General features: G+C 42.6%; 1 protein-coding gene across 1 annotated transcript in view; it reads right to left on the reverse strand.

The window, feature by feature from the left end:
• lama5 (laminin, alpha 5) overlaps positions 1-16,958 on the reverse strand; it is a 377,869-nt gene that overhangs the window by 348,039 nt on the left and 12,872 nt on the right. The window contains exon 2 of the mRNA XM_063041218.1: positions 16,693-16,842. Within this exon, the coding sequence (XP_062897288.1) occupies positions 16,693-16,842 (150 nt within the window). The remainder of the gene's footprint in view (positions 1-16,692; positions 16,843-16,958) is intronic.

Raw genomic sequence — 16,958 nt, forward strand, 5'->3', positions numbered from 1 at the left:
TATATTAACTAGTTGCATCAATGTCTTGTATAGAAACACCAATGTCCTTGAATGGAAAGTCCTACCAAAAGTAGTGGACAGGGCCCAACCATCACGGATAAAGCCCACCCCACCATTGAGCACATCTACCTGGAGTGCTGTTGCAGGAAAGTAACATCTATCACCAAGGACCCCCACTAGCCAGACCACGTTCTCTTCTCACTGCTGGCACGAGGAAGGTAGTACAGGAGCCTCAGGACCCACACCACTAGGTTCAGGAATGGTTAATACCCCTCAACCATCAGGCTCTTGAACCAGTGGGGATAACTTCACTCACACTATCATGAACTGCTTCCACAACCTATAACTCACTGTCAAAGACTCTTCATCTCATGCTCTCGATTATTTATTGCTTATTTATTTATTAGTCCTTTGCCTCTCCTGTTGGGTGCAGTCTTTCTTTTTTTTTGTATTTAGTGAGCACGTCCCCTCCAAGAAAATGAATAAAGGTTGTATACTATAATAAATACTTTATTGATCCCGAGTGGGAAATTCTTTAGTTGCAGCAGCATTTAGACATACACTTAGCAGTGTGCAGACTTAACTAATAATAAGGTACAGAATAATATACACACTAGTAATTTACCAATGTGCAATAATGAAGTAACAAAACAGACTATTATACCATAATGTGTTTTCCTGCCGCACAGAGATGGTGACATACGTGTACTTTGATAATAAATTTACTTTAAACTCCTCCATCGCTTTGGATCTTGCTCCAGATTCCAGCATCTGCAGTTTCTTGTGTCCCCAAGCCAGTCAGTCGAACAGGGGGCTAATGAGAGGGCAAAATTATAGACAGGCTTCTCTTGGGTTTAGTGGCTAACAAGTAATCCTCAGAAATTAAAAAGATACTACTGTAGTCAGTTCGGGTAATTTCCCAACTGGTTTAAGGGCTACGAGGAAATTAGAATCAGAAATAGAAGTTATAGTGAAGGTCTAGTATTAGTGTCTAAATGGCTGGGTTATGAGTGACATTACTGGTAAAATGGTTGCATTTCAGCGATGATTATGTAATGAGAAAAGATTCCTGACAAAACATACTTTATTTTATTGAGATACAGTGCAGAATAGCTCCTTCGAACCATGCTGCCCAGCGACCCCAATTTAATCCTAGCCTAATCACGGGACAATTTACAATGACCAATTAACCTACCAACCAGTACATCGTTGGACTGTGGGAGGAAACCAGAGCACCCGGAGGAAACGGGGAGAATGTACAAACTCCTTACAGGCACTGGCAGGAATTGAACCTGAGTCGCTGGTACTGTAAAACATCGTGCTAGCGACTACGCTACCATGCCACTCTGAATCATGCATATTTGCACTTCATTCCACAGAAAGTTCACTTCAGATTTAAAAGAAATCTGAAACTTGTCAAAAGGGCAGTTGTTTTTGCATTGCCACCGAATTCAACCGAGGTTTAAAATGCTGCAGGTGGACCAATTAGCTTTGGACTAAATGTGATAAAGAGCAGGACGTTGCTGCAAAAGAACTCACTACAAGTCACGATCCATTCCTCCCAGTCTAATTTCTTATCTTCAGCTCTATTTATTGAGCAGCCACTTGTTAAGCTCATTTTCTGCCGGCTTTCTCGGTCTACATTTTTAGGTACTGTGGAGTACCCTGCTGTCAAAGAGGAAGGAGGAATGGATGGGGCAGACACCAGAGGGAGAAGATGGACTGCATCCCTTCGGAAGATATGCAAAGCAAGTTGTGGGTTGGCACCACATGCACCGCATCTTGACAATTATTACAGCTTGAAGTGGGCAGGGTGACTGAGTCACATCCAGGTCTCCATTTTGAAAGGGCATTTTTCCTCTTGGAACTTCTCGCTTAGGCCTCACATAAGCATGTCCAAGGCAAGAGCAGTTGGCTGATCATTAAGTTGTCACTGAGAATAAACAAACAGACAAAACGCACTGTGCAAGCTAACCTTTCTGCTGAAGCTCTGGGTCTTGTATTCTTAATCCTTCGGCCTTTTCTACCCTCAATGGTCCCATGGTAGTTAATTCAGTTGAAGTGATTTTCCTTCTCAGTAGGCACAATGAAAGGCATTGGACAAAAGCAATTGCAAAGAAACTTCTTGACACACACTACAGAAACGCCAGTGTTTGGTTTAAAAAAAACTCTCTGAAACTGGCCAGGCAAAGGCAGTTTTCCATTTGACTGGCATTTTCCTGTTTAAAATTAGAAACTGGTCACATTAGTCCCAGCAAACTCACAGTTTGGCAAAAGTCAAGAGTAGAAGAGCTCGATGGTTCTGTATGTGTGGGAAGCTTAGCAGGCGGAAACTGCAAACCAAGTATTTGCATAAACTTCAAACTGCGAATGCTGATGGATCTCAGCGCTCTAATTTTTGAGTTGTCCGTCAGAGGAGGAACAGCACTATGCAGCCATGTTCAAGCTGTCAAATGGGCCAAATCGGGAAATAATACACAAAGGAGCACCATAATTATATCGCAGCCTCCTGCATCTCAAGGGCACAATTACCATGAAGCCCGACTATAATCTGGACACCTCACCCCGAATGCTGAAAGTGCAAGGCTCTCTCTCCAGAGAGAGATTTCATTGTGAGAGTAGTCAGCCTCGTGGGTCAAAGTACATCAGGTATGTTAATCTTAAATAGCGAAGCACTGAAAGAGGACAATGAGGGTGCAGCACACTTCTTCAGTCAACCCAACACAGACAGCACCGGATTGCTTTTCATGAATGAAGCAGAGGCCCGACACTCTTCAAGGATGGCCTTCAGATAGGCCCCGAACAGATCAAAGGAGAAGTACCATGCAGTTTAAGTACTTCCTTTAGTGCTGTTCTTTCAATGGGCTTTTGAATATACAGATCTCTGCCAGACAATACACTAAGAGCTATTTAAAGAGCAGTTTCAATGCTTTGAGTTAGTAAACCAGCCCACATCCGATTGTTACTGACTCAGTCCTACAACAAATGTATGCATCATCTGGATAGATTCGTTTGTACATGGCAAGAGAGAGAATTTCAGGTATTTAGACAGACGAATCCTGATTAAAGGCATAAACCCAAAGTGCTACAATATGATGCCAGGGGTGGTGGTAGAGGCTGATATATTAGGTACATTTAAAAGACAGATAGGCACATGGATGAAAGAACAATGGAGGCCTACATGGAAGGGAAAGGTTAAAGTGATCTTAGAGGAAGTTAAAAGGTCAGCACAATATTGTGGGCCAAAGGGCCTGTACTGTCCCATTAACTATTCTTTCCAGCAACTGACAAACAAGGTGAGGTTCTTTTAAAAAATAATTGAGATACAGCACAGAATAGGCCCTTTGAACTGTACTGCCCAGCACACCCCTCATTTAATTCTAGCCAAATCACAGGACAACTTACAATGACTGATTAACCTACCAAACAGTACACCTTTGGACTGTGGGAGGAAACTGGAGCACCTGGAGAAAACTCACAGGGTCACAGGGAGAACATACAAACTCCTCGCAGGCAGCAGTGAGAAAACTGTACTCAGATCAAGCTACATCTGTGTGAAGAGGAAGCGTCACCATTTCCAGTCGGTAACACTTTCTCTTCCTGCCAATACAGTCTGACCTAAGCATTTCCAACATTTTAAGTTCGTATTATTGTCCAGTTTCAGAATTCCAATAGTTGCATTTCCTCCCCCCCCCCCACCCTTTTTTGGATCAAAGTTTTAGATTTTGCTCCACAGAATTATAAAAAAAACTTTAAAAGGAAATGTTGAAAAAGACATGGATTTGTTCTATACTTTTCATATCCCTTTTAGGATCTCCCAGTAGCTGATCAAATTTAACTACGGTAATGAACATAAAGTTCCCACAATCAGCAGTGTGATAATAATCAGATAATTTCTTCTTATAATCTTCAGGGAGGTAGATTCTGGGAGAGCATGCCTGCTTGATTTCAAACACTGCCACATTTATCCAAGAATCTTGACTTCATGTTTTATCTGAAGTGTGGCAATTCTAACCGTGTAGCAGTTCCTGCAGAGTCAGAGTAAGATTTTGCAACAGGTTTTTAAGCAGGACTAGAACGGAACACAATATTCCAAGTGTGGTCTAATGAGCTGAATATAAGTTCAGCTACCAAGTGAGTTCAACTTACTTCTCTCAGTCGTTTTAAAACGTTACGAGGAGAGACATTCTATAATTATTAACGTTTCTGGGGATCCCTGATTTACAAAAGGAAGTGTGTGGAAATCTTTTTGCGGCTCTTTAGCGAGTGAAATTAATGTGGCAAATCTCAGGCTATGGTAACCTGATAAATTGACAGAAATCTGAAGACCCCAGATCTTGCAGGATGCCCTCGTGAACAGTTTAGGACCTGGGACTCAACCCCGTCACTTAACTTCAAACACATCAACAACATCTTAGCATATTTCAAAGATTCAAAGTACATTTATTATCAAAGTACGCATACAGTATACAGCTCTGAGGTTCGCCTTCCCCACAGATGTCTTAAGGTTGGTTAACTTTGGCACTAGTCAAAGTTCAATGCAAACTTATTACTGAAGTACATATACCATATACAATCTTGAGACATCTTCTTGCAAGCAGCTACAAAACAATAAAAAACGTAGAATCCACAAAAAACTCACACAAAGACCAACAAAACATATGTCAAGGAAAAAGAGCACAGTACCAACCTCTGAGGAATATGAAGACTGAACAGATATAATTTCTACCTCCGTCTCTTGTTGAACAGAAACCAAGCTTATTGCTCAAGTGTAAAGGATTAAAAGGAAGGGAGCTCTGCCAGTGTCTAAACCCAAGAATCAGCCTCCGTTATTGTATAAAAATGAGTTGATTATTTATCCAATTATTTGGGAATCTTGGTATGAGATGTAACTGTTTAAAAAGTGATTAAACTTTAACAGTGATTGTTGGCAATGAAATTCTGTGAAATATTGAGGAAATGAAGATAATTCTATTAACACAAATTGATCGAATCGATTCCTTTCTCTTCTCTCCTTTCACACAGTAGCCCTGATTGGAAGCTCGGGGCTTCCCAGTGAGGACATTAGTGAGAGTCTAGGAACAGCAAAACAAATATTGACTGCTGTTATGGGCGACAAGTTAAATGGCCACCCCTAAGGTGACAAAAGTGACCTCGAGTGTCCAATATTGCCTCAGGGTGATTAGAACACACTTGAGGTCACCACTGTGATCCTGGGGTCATGGGTTTGGCAGGATGGCCCCCAACAGGAGTCAATATTTATACAAGTCAGGAAGATATTCAATGTTCAAAGGGCTAATGATATCCTGAAGCACACTTTAACAGGAATGGGCGTTGATTAGCCAAAATGATAATCAGATTTTACAAATAATTGATTGCATTGTGGTATGTTTAAACAACTGTGCAATCAAATATAGGAAACACAGAAGGTTTAATAATCTTGGTACCCTAAGGATTTCGATCTGTTTCTTTCCACTCTTTTCTAATGGGATTTATATATTTTAATTCAAAGGAATCAAAGTACAATTATTATCAAAGTACAGAAGCAGTATATAACCCTGAGATTCATCTTCTCCACAGCCACAAAACAAAGAAACACCATGGAACCCGTTCAAAGAAAAATAAACCCCACCCTTCCACATGCAAAAACAAAATCACGCAAATGGCAACAAGAACATTAACCCCCCCACGCGCAAAAAAAAGTGCAAGAACGTTAACCCCCCCACGCTCAAACCCCCCTGCGCAAAAAGCAACTAGAACATCAACTCACCCCCGCCCCCAGTACAAAGAACAAATTGTGCAAACTGAAACAAGGACAAGCTAAAACGCTGAATATAAAACACAAAAATCAGAGTCCATATTCAGTTCAGCTCAGTGTTTATTTTCTATTGCAAGGTTTATGAATTATTTCTGTTGGGCACATGGCCAAGTGGTTAAGGCGTTCGGCTCGTTACCTCAAGGTCACTGGTTCGAGCCTCACCTGTGGCAGCGTGTTTGTGTCCTTGAGCAAGGCACTTAATCACACATTGCTCTAGTCTGTGCAAGAAGTGGCGCCCCACACAGACTTCCAATCTGCGCCTTGTAAGGCATGAAAATGACCGACGCAGGCCTCTCATGGTCTGAGTCGACGTTCCCTCCCCTAAGGGTGGAGAAAAGGGAGGAACACATTGTGTGGCAGAATTGTTAAAATTTAAAAAACTATTAGTAAGGTTTGCTAAAGAAGATGCCAGTTTACATCTTAAAGTTACATCTTACAGTTAAGTTCCCTGGCCCCCACCGCTTTATTTTCACCATGGATGTCCAGTCCCTATATACTTCCATCCCCCCATCAGGAAAGTCTCAAAGCTCTACGCTTCTTTTTGGATTCCAGACCTAATCAGTTCCCCTCTACCACCACTCTGCTCCATCTAGCGGAATTAGTCCTTACTCTTAATAATTTCTCCTTTGGCTCCTCCCATTTCCTCCAAACTAAAGGTGTAGCTATGGGCACCCGTATGGGTCCTAGCTATGCCTGCCTTTTTGTTGGGTTTGTGGAACAATCTATGTTCCGTGCCTATTCTGGTATCTGTCCCCCACTTTTCCTTCGCTACATCGACGACTGCATTGGCGCTGCTTCCTGCACGCATGCAGAACACGTTGACTTTATTAACTTTGCCTCCAACTTTCACCCTGCCCTCAAGTTTACCTGGTCCATTTCCGACACCTCCCTCCCCTTTCTAGATCTTTCTGTCTCTGTCTCTGGAGACAGCTTATCCACTGATGTCTACTATAAGCCTACTGACACTCACAGCTATCTGGACTATTCCTCTTCTCACCCTGTCTCTTGCAAAAACGCCATCCCCTTCTCGCAATTCCTCCGTCTCCGCCGCATCTGCTCTCAGGATGAGGCTTTTCATTCTAGGACGAGGGAGATGTCTTCCTTTTTTAAAGAAAGGGGCTTCCCTTCCTCCACTATCAACTCTGCTCTTAAACGTATCTCCCCCATTTCACGTACATCTGCTCTCACTCCATCCTCCCACCACCCCACTAGGAATAGGGTTCCCCTGGTCCTCACCTACCACCCCACCAGCCTCCAGGTCCAACATATTATTCTCCGTAACTTCCGCCACCTCCAACGGGATCCCACCACTAAGCACATCTTTCCCTCCCCCCCTCTCTCTGCATTCCACAGGGATCGCTCCCTACACAGCTCCCTTGTCCATTCGTCCCCCCCATCCCTCCCCACTGATCTCCCTCCTGGCACTTATCCGTGTAAGCGGAACAAGTGCTACACATGCCCTTACACTTCCTCCCTTACCTCCCTTCAGGGCCCCAAACAGTCCTTCCAGGTGAGGCATCACTTCACCTGTGAGTCGACTGGGGTGATATACTGCGTCCGGTGCTCCCGATGTGGCCTTCTATGTATTGGTGAGACCCGACGCAGACTGGGAGACCGCTTTGCTGAACATCTACGCTCTGTCCGCCAGAGAAAGCAGGATCTCCCAGTGGCCACACATTTTAATTCCACATCCCATTCCCATTCTGACATGTCTGTCCACGGCATCCTCTACTGTAAAGATGAAGCCACACTCAGGTTGGAGGAACAACACCTTATATTCCGTCTGGGTAGCCTCCAACCTGATGGCATGAACATCGACTTCTCTAACTTCCGCTAAGGCCCCACCTCCCCCTCGTACCCCATCTGTTACTCATTTTTATGCACACATTCTTTCTCTCATTCTCCTTTTTCTCCCTCTGTCCCTCTGAATATACCTCTTGCCCATCCTCTGGGTCACCCCCCCCCCGTCTTTCTTCCCGGACCTCCTGTCCCATGATCCTCTCATATCCCCTTTTGCCTATCACCTGTCCAGCTCTCGGCTCTATCCCTCCCCCTCCTGTCTTCTCCTATCATTTTGGATCTCCCCCTCCCCCTCCAACTTTCAAATCCCTTACTCACTCTTCCTTCAGTTAGTCCTGACGAAGGGTCTCGGCCTGAAACGTCGACTGCACCTCTTTCTATAGATGCTGCTTGGCCTGCTACGTTCACCAGCAACTTTGATGTATGTTGCCAGTTTACATTATTCTCCAGAAAAACCTTCTACTCCAAAGAGCTTCCCTGATGGGTTACAGAAATCAGATAAGGTTTATCCAAGAAGCAGTTAAGATCAACAGGAGCTTTAAGGGCCAGAGCCTGCCCTGCACAGCATTAGCTGAAGGATCAGGCCCTACCCTGCATAGCATTAGCTAATTAACTGCTGAATGCGATAGTCCTTCTCCACTGGATGTACACACCTGTAGGCAGAGGCAAGATTGGGTGCCAAAATCAGTTTAAATGTTGCTGACAGTCAGAAGCGCTGTGCATAGATAATTGATGCCAATACACCTGGTCAATGCAACTTTCACTGCGTCAACGAGGCAAAATTTTCAGGAAGAAAGGGAGCAGAAATCAGAAAAGTATAAGAAAAAGTGTTTATGGAATCAGGTTTGTTTTTTTTTTAAATAAAGTAATTAGAAAAATTAGTTTCTCTCTTTTCACAGTTCAACTCTTGCTTTCCCTGCTCTCTGCATGTTTCAATACCTCCTCTCCCCACAAAGGCACCTGCTGAATCTGGAGCTGTCTCTAAACATACAAAAACCACATTCTATCCTGGTAGACTGAAGATTGGTGAATTAAGCCAAATGTTCTACGGCCATCCTTGCACAATGTTAGCACTTGCTTCTGAGAACATTATAGTCACACCATTCATCATGTGTTAAAGATAGAAATTATAAAGTCCGAGTACAGTAGTTAACATTTAACTAGAGCTTCAATAGAGTGTCGACTTATCAGAGGGATTGAAACATCAAGTCGTAGTAGCTCTACTACTACTACAACAACAACACAGCATCCATGGATAAGAATAAATAGTTGATGTTTCAGGCCAAGATCTTTTTTCCAGGGCTGAGAGGAAAGGGGGAAGATGCCAGAGTAGAAAGTGAGGGTGAGGCGGGGGGGAGGAAAGAGGCTAGCTGGAAGGTGATAGGTGAAGCCAGATGTGTGAGAAAGGTCATGGGTTGGGGAGGGAAAATTCTGATAGGAGAGAAATGTGGACAATAGGAGAAAGAGAAGGTGGGGGCGGGGGGGACCCAGGGAAAAGCAATAGGCAGGTGTGAAGAAGTGAAAGGTCAGAGTGGGGAATTGGGTGGTGGGGGTGGGAACGGGAATTTCTTTACCAGAAGGAGAAATCTATATACATACCATCAGATTGGAGGTCACCCAGACAGGCAATTCAGTTAAAAGGATTGAAAGGTTAACCACTTCAGATTCTGAAATCAGTAACATGCATTCTGCAGTTAAATTTGCCTTGTTTCTCATGATTGCAAACCCTCCCTGTACTGCTTTGTAAATTCAATTTCCATTCCTTCAATCATTGACTAATAGAATCCAATCTAGAAAGAACACTTTTAAAACAGGAAACTTTAAGGTGAGGTCATTAGATTTCAGAACCAGTTAACAAGACTCAGGGGACAATGATGAATAGATTGGTGTTTTAGGCTCAATCAAAAACACCAGCGAAGACTTCAATGTTGGTTTTGCTTTCTGAGAACATTAAAGAATAAAGAGCAAATTCTGGAAATCCAGCAAAAAAAAGGAGCACATGGAAATATTTTGCTTTAATTTAAAACACCACTATTCAAGTTCACACTTGAAGCAGAAAATGTGTTTAAAATGTGATATACAGCACTATAACAGGCCCTTCCAGCCCAGTGTCCAATTACACCCTCGCAGCCAATTAACCTACTAAACCATAGGTCATTGAAATAGGGGAGGAAAGTCAATCACCTGGGGGAAACCCATGCAGTCACAGGGAGAATGAAGAAACTCCTTGCAGACAGTGGCTGAAGTGAACCTGGGTCACTGGTGCTGTAACAGCAGGAATGGCTATATTACCAGGCCACCTACTGCACAAAGAACTATATAATGTGGGAAAATGCAATGTTGTCCATTTTGGTAAGAATAAAGAATACTGTCTAAATAGTGAGAAATTACCAGTGCACTGAGCTTCAGAGGAATCTGGGTATTCCATGCAAAATGTTAGTATTCAGGAAAAAGAATATTGTTCTCGCTTAGTGAGAAAGGGAAATGAATAAAGTAGGGAAGTTGTGCTTCAGGATGGTGATGCATTGGTGACACCATATTTAAAGTACTTAAGAAAGAATGTTCATGTATTTGAGGCAGTTCAGAGGAGGTTTGCCAGTTTGACACATAGAATGGACAGGTTGACTTATGAAAAAAGAACAGGGTTGTATTTGTTGGAGTTTAGAAAAATGAGAGGTGCTTGACCAAAGCACAAGATCATAGATTCACCTCGAGTGTTTGCATTTGCTAGAAATCTTGACTGGTGCACAATAAATGCTGGAGGAACTCAGCAGGTCAGGCAGCATCTAGGAAGGGAAATAAACAGTTGATGTTTCGGACCCGAAGGATGGCGGCCTGAAATAATTTACTTATTTATTGAATTCTTCTGTATTCTCACAGTTTGCCTTCTTTTGCACATTAGTTTTTGTCAGTCTTTGTGTAGTTTTTCCACTGGATCTACTGTATTTCTTTTGTTTTACTGTAAATGCCTGCAAGAAAATGAACCTCAGGATAGTATATGGTGGCATATAATGCATACCTTGATAATAACCCTAATGCATACTTCGAACATTGAAATGTCGACTATTTATTCCCCTCCATAGATGCTGCCTGCCTTGCTGAGCTCCCCTCGCATCCTGCGTCTTGCTGAAGCCCAAGATCATGAGGAATTGTGGCAGAGTGGATGTGAACACAATGTTACCTTTTGCAGGAGAATCAGAACTACTGCTTTAAAAATCTGCTCAAAAAAAAAAGCAACGAGTTAAAATTCTCTTTCTTGGGGAGGGAAGGGGGGAGGCAGAGAACCTTTGGAACTTAAGTTCCCAAAGAAAGCAATGTCCTCGAATGTTATTAAGGGAACGGTAGATATTTCTGATAAACAAAGGGGTGAAAGGTTACCACAGCAGGCCAGAATGTGGACAAGAGGTTACAATCACAACAGGGACACTTTTATTGAATGGTGGAGCAGGACCAGCAGGCCAAGAAGCCCAATCCCACTCCTAATTCACATGCTCATATTAACTGCCTTTGGGCATTCATGAAAAGATAAGCAAGAATTAAAAAGTTCTCTGAATAGGCAATGACAGCTTAGACAGTGTAAATGATCAACAGAACTGATTGCATTCCATGCACTGATAACTGAATTTCAATTACTCAACAATTCCAAGCAAAGCCTCCTGAAATACTAAGCACTAAATAATGCTTCACTTCTGATCAGCTTTCCAGTATGGTGGATTGACAAATTGTCCATTAGACTGAAAGAGCAGGAGTCCTTTTAAGTTGTCCAGAGGCTCTGAATTTAACTTTCTAAATGGATTACTTTGGCTGGCATTCAAAGAATGCTAGCAATGCATGGAGTAATTATACAAGGCTGCTTCAGTGCCAGACACCAGACACATTAAAAAGGTAAACCGCAGTTATGCTCTTCAGCTTCTTGTCCATGGAAACAATCAGCCCCTACCTTCAACTGTTGCACAACATCCTGAGTTCCAGGACCCCACAGTTAGAGGCTGGACGTTGTACTAAAGGAACACTGACCTCAAAGATGCCTTTCACCCTGGCAACACACTGATCAATTTAATGACATCAGCAACAAAACATTTTTTAAAAATTCGTACTTTATAAGCAAATCAGACAAAATCGATGTCAGAATGCTCTGTTCGAGATCTGGGTTAGGCCACGCTGAGGTGTTGGGGGATGGGCCACACTGAAGGCTTTGACACTCTCAGCTTTTGAGGTGAGCTATCCTCGGAAATATTAAAATCATTCTTCTTTCATGTCAACCATCCATTCGTAGATGGACTCCTTATTCAGGACAACACATACAAAATGCCAGAGGAACTCAGCAGGTCAGGCAGCATCTATGGAAAAGAACATACAGTCTACATATCAGGCTGAGATCTTTCTTCGGTACTGGAAAGGGGGAAGATGGCAGAACTAGAAGCTGGAGTGAGGGGAAGGAGAACAAGCTGGAAGGTGAAGCCAGGTTTGGGGGGAGGAAAAAGAGATATGAAGTGAGAAGCTGGGAGGTGATAGGTGGAAATGTTGTCTCTTTATTCCCTTACATAAATGCTGCCTGTCCTACTGAGTTCCACCAGTGTTTTGCATGTGTTACTCTGGATTTCAAGCACATGCAGAATCTCATGTTCATTCTCAGGAATCATGTTAAATTTACTGGCAGAAAGAACACATTCCACATTGGTTCTGATTGCTTGACATTTTATGGACTTTTTTTTTTGATATGCTGGCACTAAAGGATTTGCTCAGGTAATACTGCACAGCAGTTCACACAGACCCAAGCTGATGCTCGGCCAATGGATATTAAGCGATTGTCTCTCAGGCACCAGCATTTTAGTTCTGTCAGAGGCAGTTTATTTCTTTTAGAATCTCCTCTTAATTTTCCAGTGTAGTAGTCAGTCAGTGCAAACAGGACAGATCTTAATGATACAATACACACAATGTGCTGGAGGAATCAGCAGGTCAGGCAGTATCTATGAATGGGAATAAAGAGTCAAAGTTTCAGGCTGAGACTCTTCATATTTATTCCTCTTCAGTCACTGCCTGACCTGCTGAGCTCCTCCAGCACATTGTATGTATTGCTCTAGATTTCCAGCACCTGCAGTACCTTGCATCTTAAAGATACAAACCACTTCTATAAAAAAGCTTGTAGTTTGGGTCTCTGTATTCTGTGTGCTTGGAAGCAATGCAGCAAAAGTTCACTATTTTTTCTATGGTCTGTTCTTCATGAAGAGATTGTGCAGAACGCACTTGTATTTTCAGGGGCGGAAGAAAAGAATCCAATCCAACAGAAACATACAAGATTCCGAGAGGGCTACATGGAATAGTGCCCGGAAGGCTGTTTTCCCTGACTGGAATTGAGAACCAGAGATCACTGATTGCGGATAAGATGGCTGAGAAAATAATTTTTTTCTCCCTCTAGAGCTTATAAACCTTTGGAGTTCTCAAAGTTCAAAGAAAATGTATTAGCAAAGTACAGAAATGTCACCATATATTACATTGAGACTCATTTTCTTGCAGGCATTTACAGTAGAACAAAGAAATAGAATCGAAAAGCTACACATGAACAAATACTGACAACCAGTGTGTAAAAGACGACAAACTGTGCAAATAAAAAGTAAATAGCTTTAACTGAGATCAGCTCTTCCTCAGAGTTGCAATTGCTCAACCGTCATAGGGTGGCATGGTAGCACAATGGTTAGCACAATGCTTTATGGTAACAGCGACCTGAGTTCAATCCCCACTTCTGCCTGCAAGGAGCTTGTACGTTCTCCCTATGGCCTGTGGGTTTCCTCTGGGTGCTCCGGTTTCCTCCCACAGTCCAAAGGCCTTCCAGATGGTAGGTTAATTGGTCATTGTAAATTGTCCTGTGACTAGGCTAGGATTAAATCAGGGGGTTGCTGGGAGGCGTGGCTCAAAGGACCAGAAGTGCTCCATCTCAATATATCAATGAAATCAAACATTTTGTCCTGACTCTAAATGAATATAATTAATCTCAAGGGTCTTGACAGTCGAGGGCTGCTTCAATTAATAATCGTCCAGTGGTCTCTTATAGTAAACAGACAGTTAAATACAACCAGTATTAGGAGTATTCCATTTTTGGCATTGCCAATGAGTCTATAGTCAGTGGGCACTTTATTAGGTACAGGAGTGTATCTAATCGAATGGCCACGGGAGTAGAACCCAGTGAGGTCTTCTGCTGCTGTAGCCCATGTACTTCAAGGTTTGATGTGTTGTGCATTCAGAGATGCTCTTCTGCACACCACTGTTGTCACAAGTGGTCATTTGAGTTACTGTCAGTGTGAACCAGTCTGGCCATTCTCCTCTGACCTCTCTCATTAACAAGGCATTTTCACCCACAGAACTGCCTCTCACTGGATGTTTTTCATTTGGTTTTCTTTGCACCATTCTCTCTATGATCTCTAGAGACTGTTGTGAATGAAAATCCCAGGAGATCAGCAGTTTTGAGATATTCAAACCACTCAGTCTGGCAGCAACAATCATTCCAAGCCACTTAGATCATATTTCTTCCTCACTGTGATGTTTAGTCTCAACAACTGAACTTCTTGACCAAGTCTACATGTTTTTTATGCATTGAGTTGCTGCCACATGATTGGCTGATGAGATATTTGCATTAACAAGCGGGTGTACCTAAAGTGGCCACTGAGTATATCACCATTCACCAACTTCACTGTATCGATTTCATTGTATTTGATGTTTTACAGTACGTGACAAATAAAGCTAATTTTTATTTTAATGTGCAAAACACTTTTGCAGATGGACACACACATTCTTGTCCTATCCCACTGTGGAACACATCCATCCCTGTGAACCACACACACCAGATAAACCACATTCAGTATATTGCTTCAGATTGAAAGTGCCATCAGCGCTGCTCAGAAACTGTGGAAATATCTAAGTCAAAAGATAAAGTAGCGACAAATCAGTGCTACAGTTAACAGTGGAATTTGGCCAGAGCCAACAGAGCAACAGTCTGACATCGCAATTCAGCTCCATGATGAAACTGACTGACATGCCAAAATAAACACACAGAAAAGATGTCTTGGAGAACAGATCAACACACACTCAAAATGCTAGAGAAACTCAGCAGATCAGGCTACATCTATGGAGAGGAATAAGCAGTCAATGTTTTGGGCCCCAAGGCCCTTCATCATATCAGAGACTTGATCACAGAGATAAAATATGCAACTTAATGAAATATGTAGATCTATTATAATGAGGGGATAATGTAAGCAAAATTATGTCTAGCAAAAACATCTGGTGCAAGGTTTGAGTTACTACTTACCACAAGCTAAATGTCAGAAACATTTCCACTATTTCAAACAAGGCTGGACAAAGGCTTGGAGCTCTGCGGCAAGTAGCATCCAAACTAGACAAAGAGGGCAGAGCCACGGTTTACAAAGCCCAGGTACGAAGTATCATGGAGTATGCCTGCTCATCATGGATGAATGCCTCACAGAGTGTCCTTAGCCAGCTTGATTGTGTAGATGAAGCCACAGCTCATGAGAAGCTAGCCATCAGTAGCTTACACCACAGACGACAGGTTGCTGCAGCTACTGTCTTATACAAAATGCACACCAGCCACAGCCCTGCAGCATTCATCTTATGAGAGACAGAGCGCCACATGATCGAGTTTATCTGTGCCTGCTCATGCTGTTTCTGTGCCTGATGCGAGAACCTACACACTGGATAGAAGCTTCCTTTACTATCAGAACTTGGAACAGCCTTCCAGCTGCTGTGGTTGGAAACATCTGCGACGATGGAGTCCAAGCCTTCAAGACTCGAGTGCGCAAACACCTATCATCTCAGGAGGGAAGTCACATGCTTCTCCATAAGCTATCATGAAGAGGACAAGGATGGCAGTGCTTGGTTGTCGGTAGGTAGGGTTAATACCTGACTTTCAAGAGCACTTGTGAGTTATGTTCCAGCTGGACTTAGTCCTTAAACCGCTGGAGAACAGTACGGAAAGAACAGGTGCTGTTTTCTCCCGGTAGGGATTAGTTTTTAGTTCCAAGTGCTCCTGCCACGTTTTGTCACCCTGCAATCTTATCCTTTTAATCTTTTTGAATTATGGAGGACAGCATGTGTATAAATGTCTCTCTCCAGCAGACCTCATCATGATCATCACGACTCCAGTATTTCTGCTATTTTTTAATGTTTCTTAATTGTACATATGATTTTTTTTGTGTTCTATCGCTGAGCAGCAGTGAACCATCTGATTGGCCTATCAGAGTTCTCACTGGGAACTAGTCGACTTGATCAGCATTTCTGATCTGGCTATTGTTCACGATTGCACATAATAAAAAAAAAATCATGTTACTGGATGTGCAACATTCCTGTAGGTTACCTCTATTGAACTAAACAAAAGGTAACAGACAAAATGCTGGTGGAACTCAGCAAGTCGGGCAGCATCTATGGAGAGGAAAAAAGTCAATGTCTCAGCCAAACCATTGATTCCTCTCCATAGATGCTGTTTGATCTACTGAGTTCCTCCAGCATTTTGAGAGTGTTGATCTGAACTCCAAAACATCTTTTCTGAAATGTCAACTGTTTATTCCTCTCTATAGATACTGCTGGACCTGCTGAATTCCTCTAGCTTTCCAGCATTCGTTATACAACGAGCAAACTGTTTCTTTGGGAAAAAAAACCCTTAGACTGAGTACTAGTTTTACTTACAACAGAAACGAGAATAAACCTATTCCTGTCTGTGACCATTTCATCAAAGAGAATTATACTTTAAGTCAGTTGCCACATCAGGGAAATTTCAGATACACTCAAAGCAGGCTTGAATTCAGAAATGAACTACAACATTGCCACCCTCCTAAGCTGAACAACGAATGCATCACATAAAAGTTTGATCTACTTCTTCATGCATGTGTAATGGCTCAAGAGATGCAATCAGAAGCCAGAACCGTGACAACTGCCAAACTCTGGGCAGCGGACGCCTGCCCATAGGTCCCCTACTCACAACGCAAGATAACTCAGCAGTGACCAGGACAAAGCCTGCATCCTTTCTGACCCAGTCAACTACCGGATGAACTCACTATGCAGCTTACCTGGCCCAGATCAAGAGTAACGTTGACTTCATTGTACTCCAGGTCACGCGAGAGAGGAGGACTCTGCCACCAGCGTTCTGTCCCATCAATAGCATTGGTGCTTGGATGTGCTTTGTTACTCCCTGCCTTGCAAATATCGCAATATTGGCCCTGGTTAAAAGAAGAACATCTTGTAATATCAGCAAAAACGCATTACGTAGTTTATATTAAAAAACATTCATAAAATATTAGCAACATCGTTAATCAGCATTCCTCATTGCCTTGCA

The sequence above is a fragment of the Mobula hypostoma genome, chromosome 2 (assembly GCF_963921235.1).
Source record: "Mobula hypostoma chromosome 2, sMobHyp1.1, whole genome shotgun sequence".
NCBI classification, from domain to species: Eukaryota; Metazoa; Chordata; class Chondrichthyes; order Myliobatiformes; family Myliobatidae; genus Mobula; species Mobula hypostoma.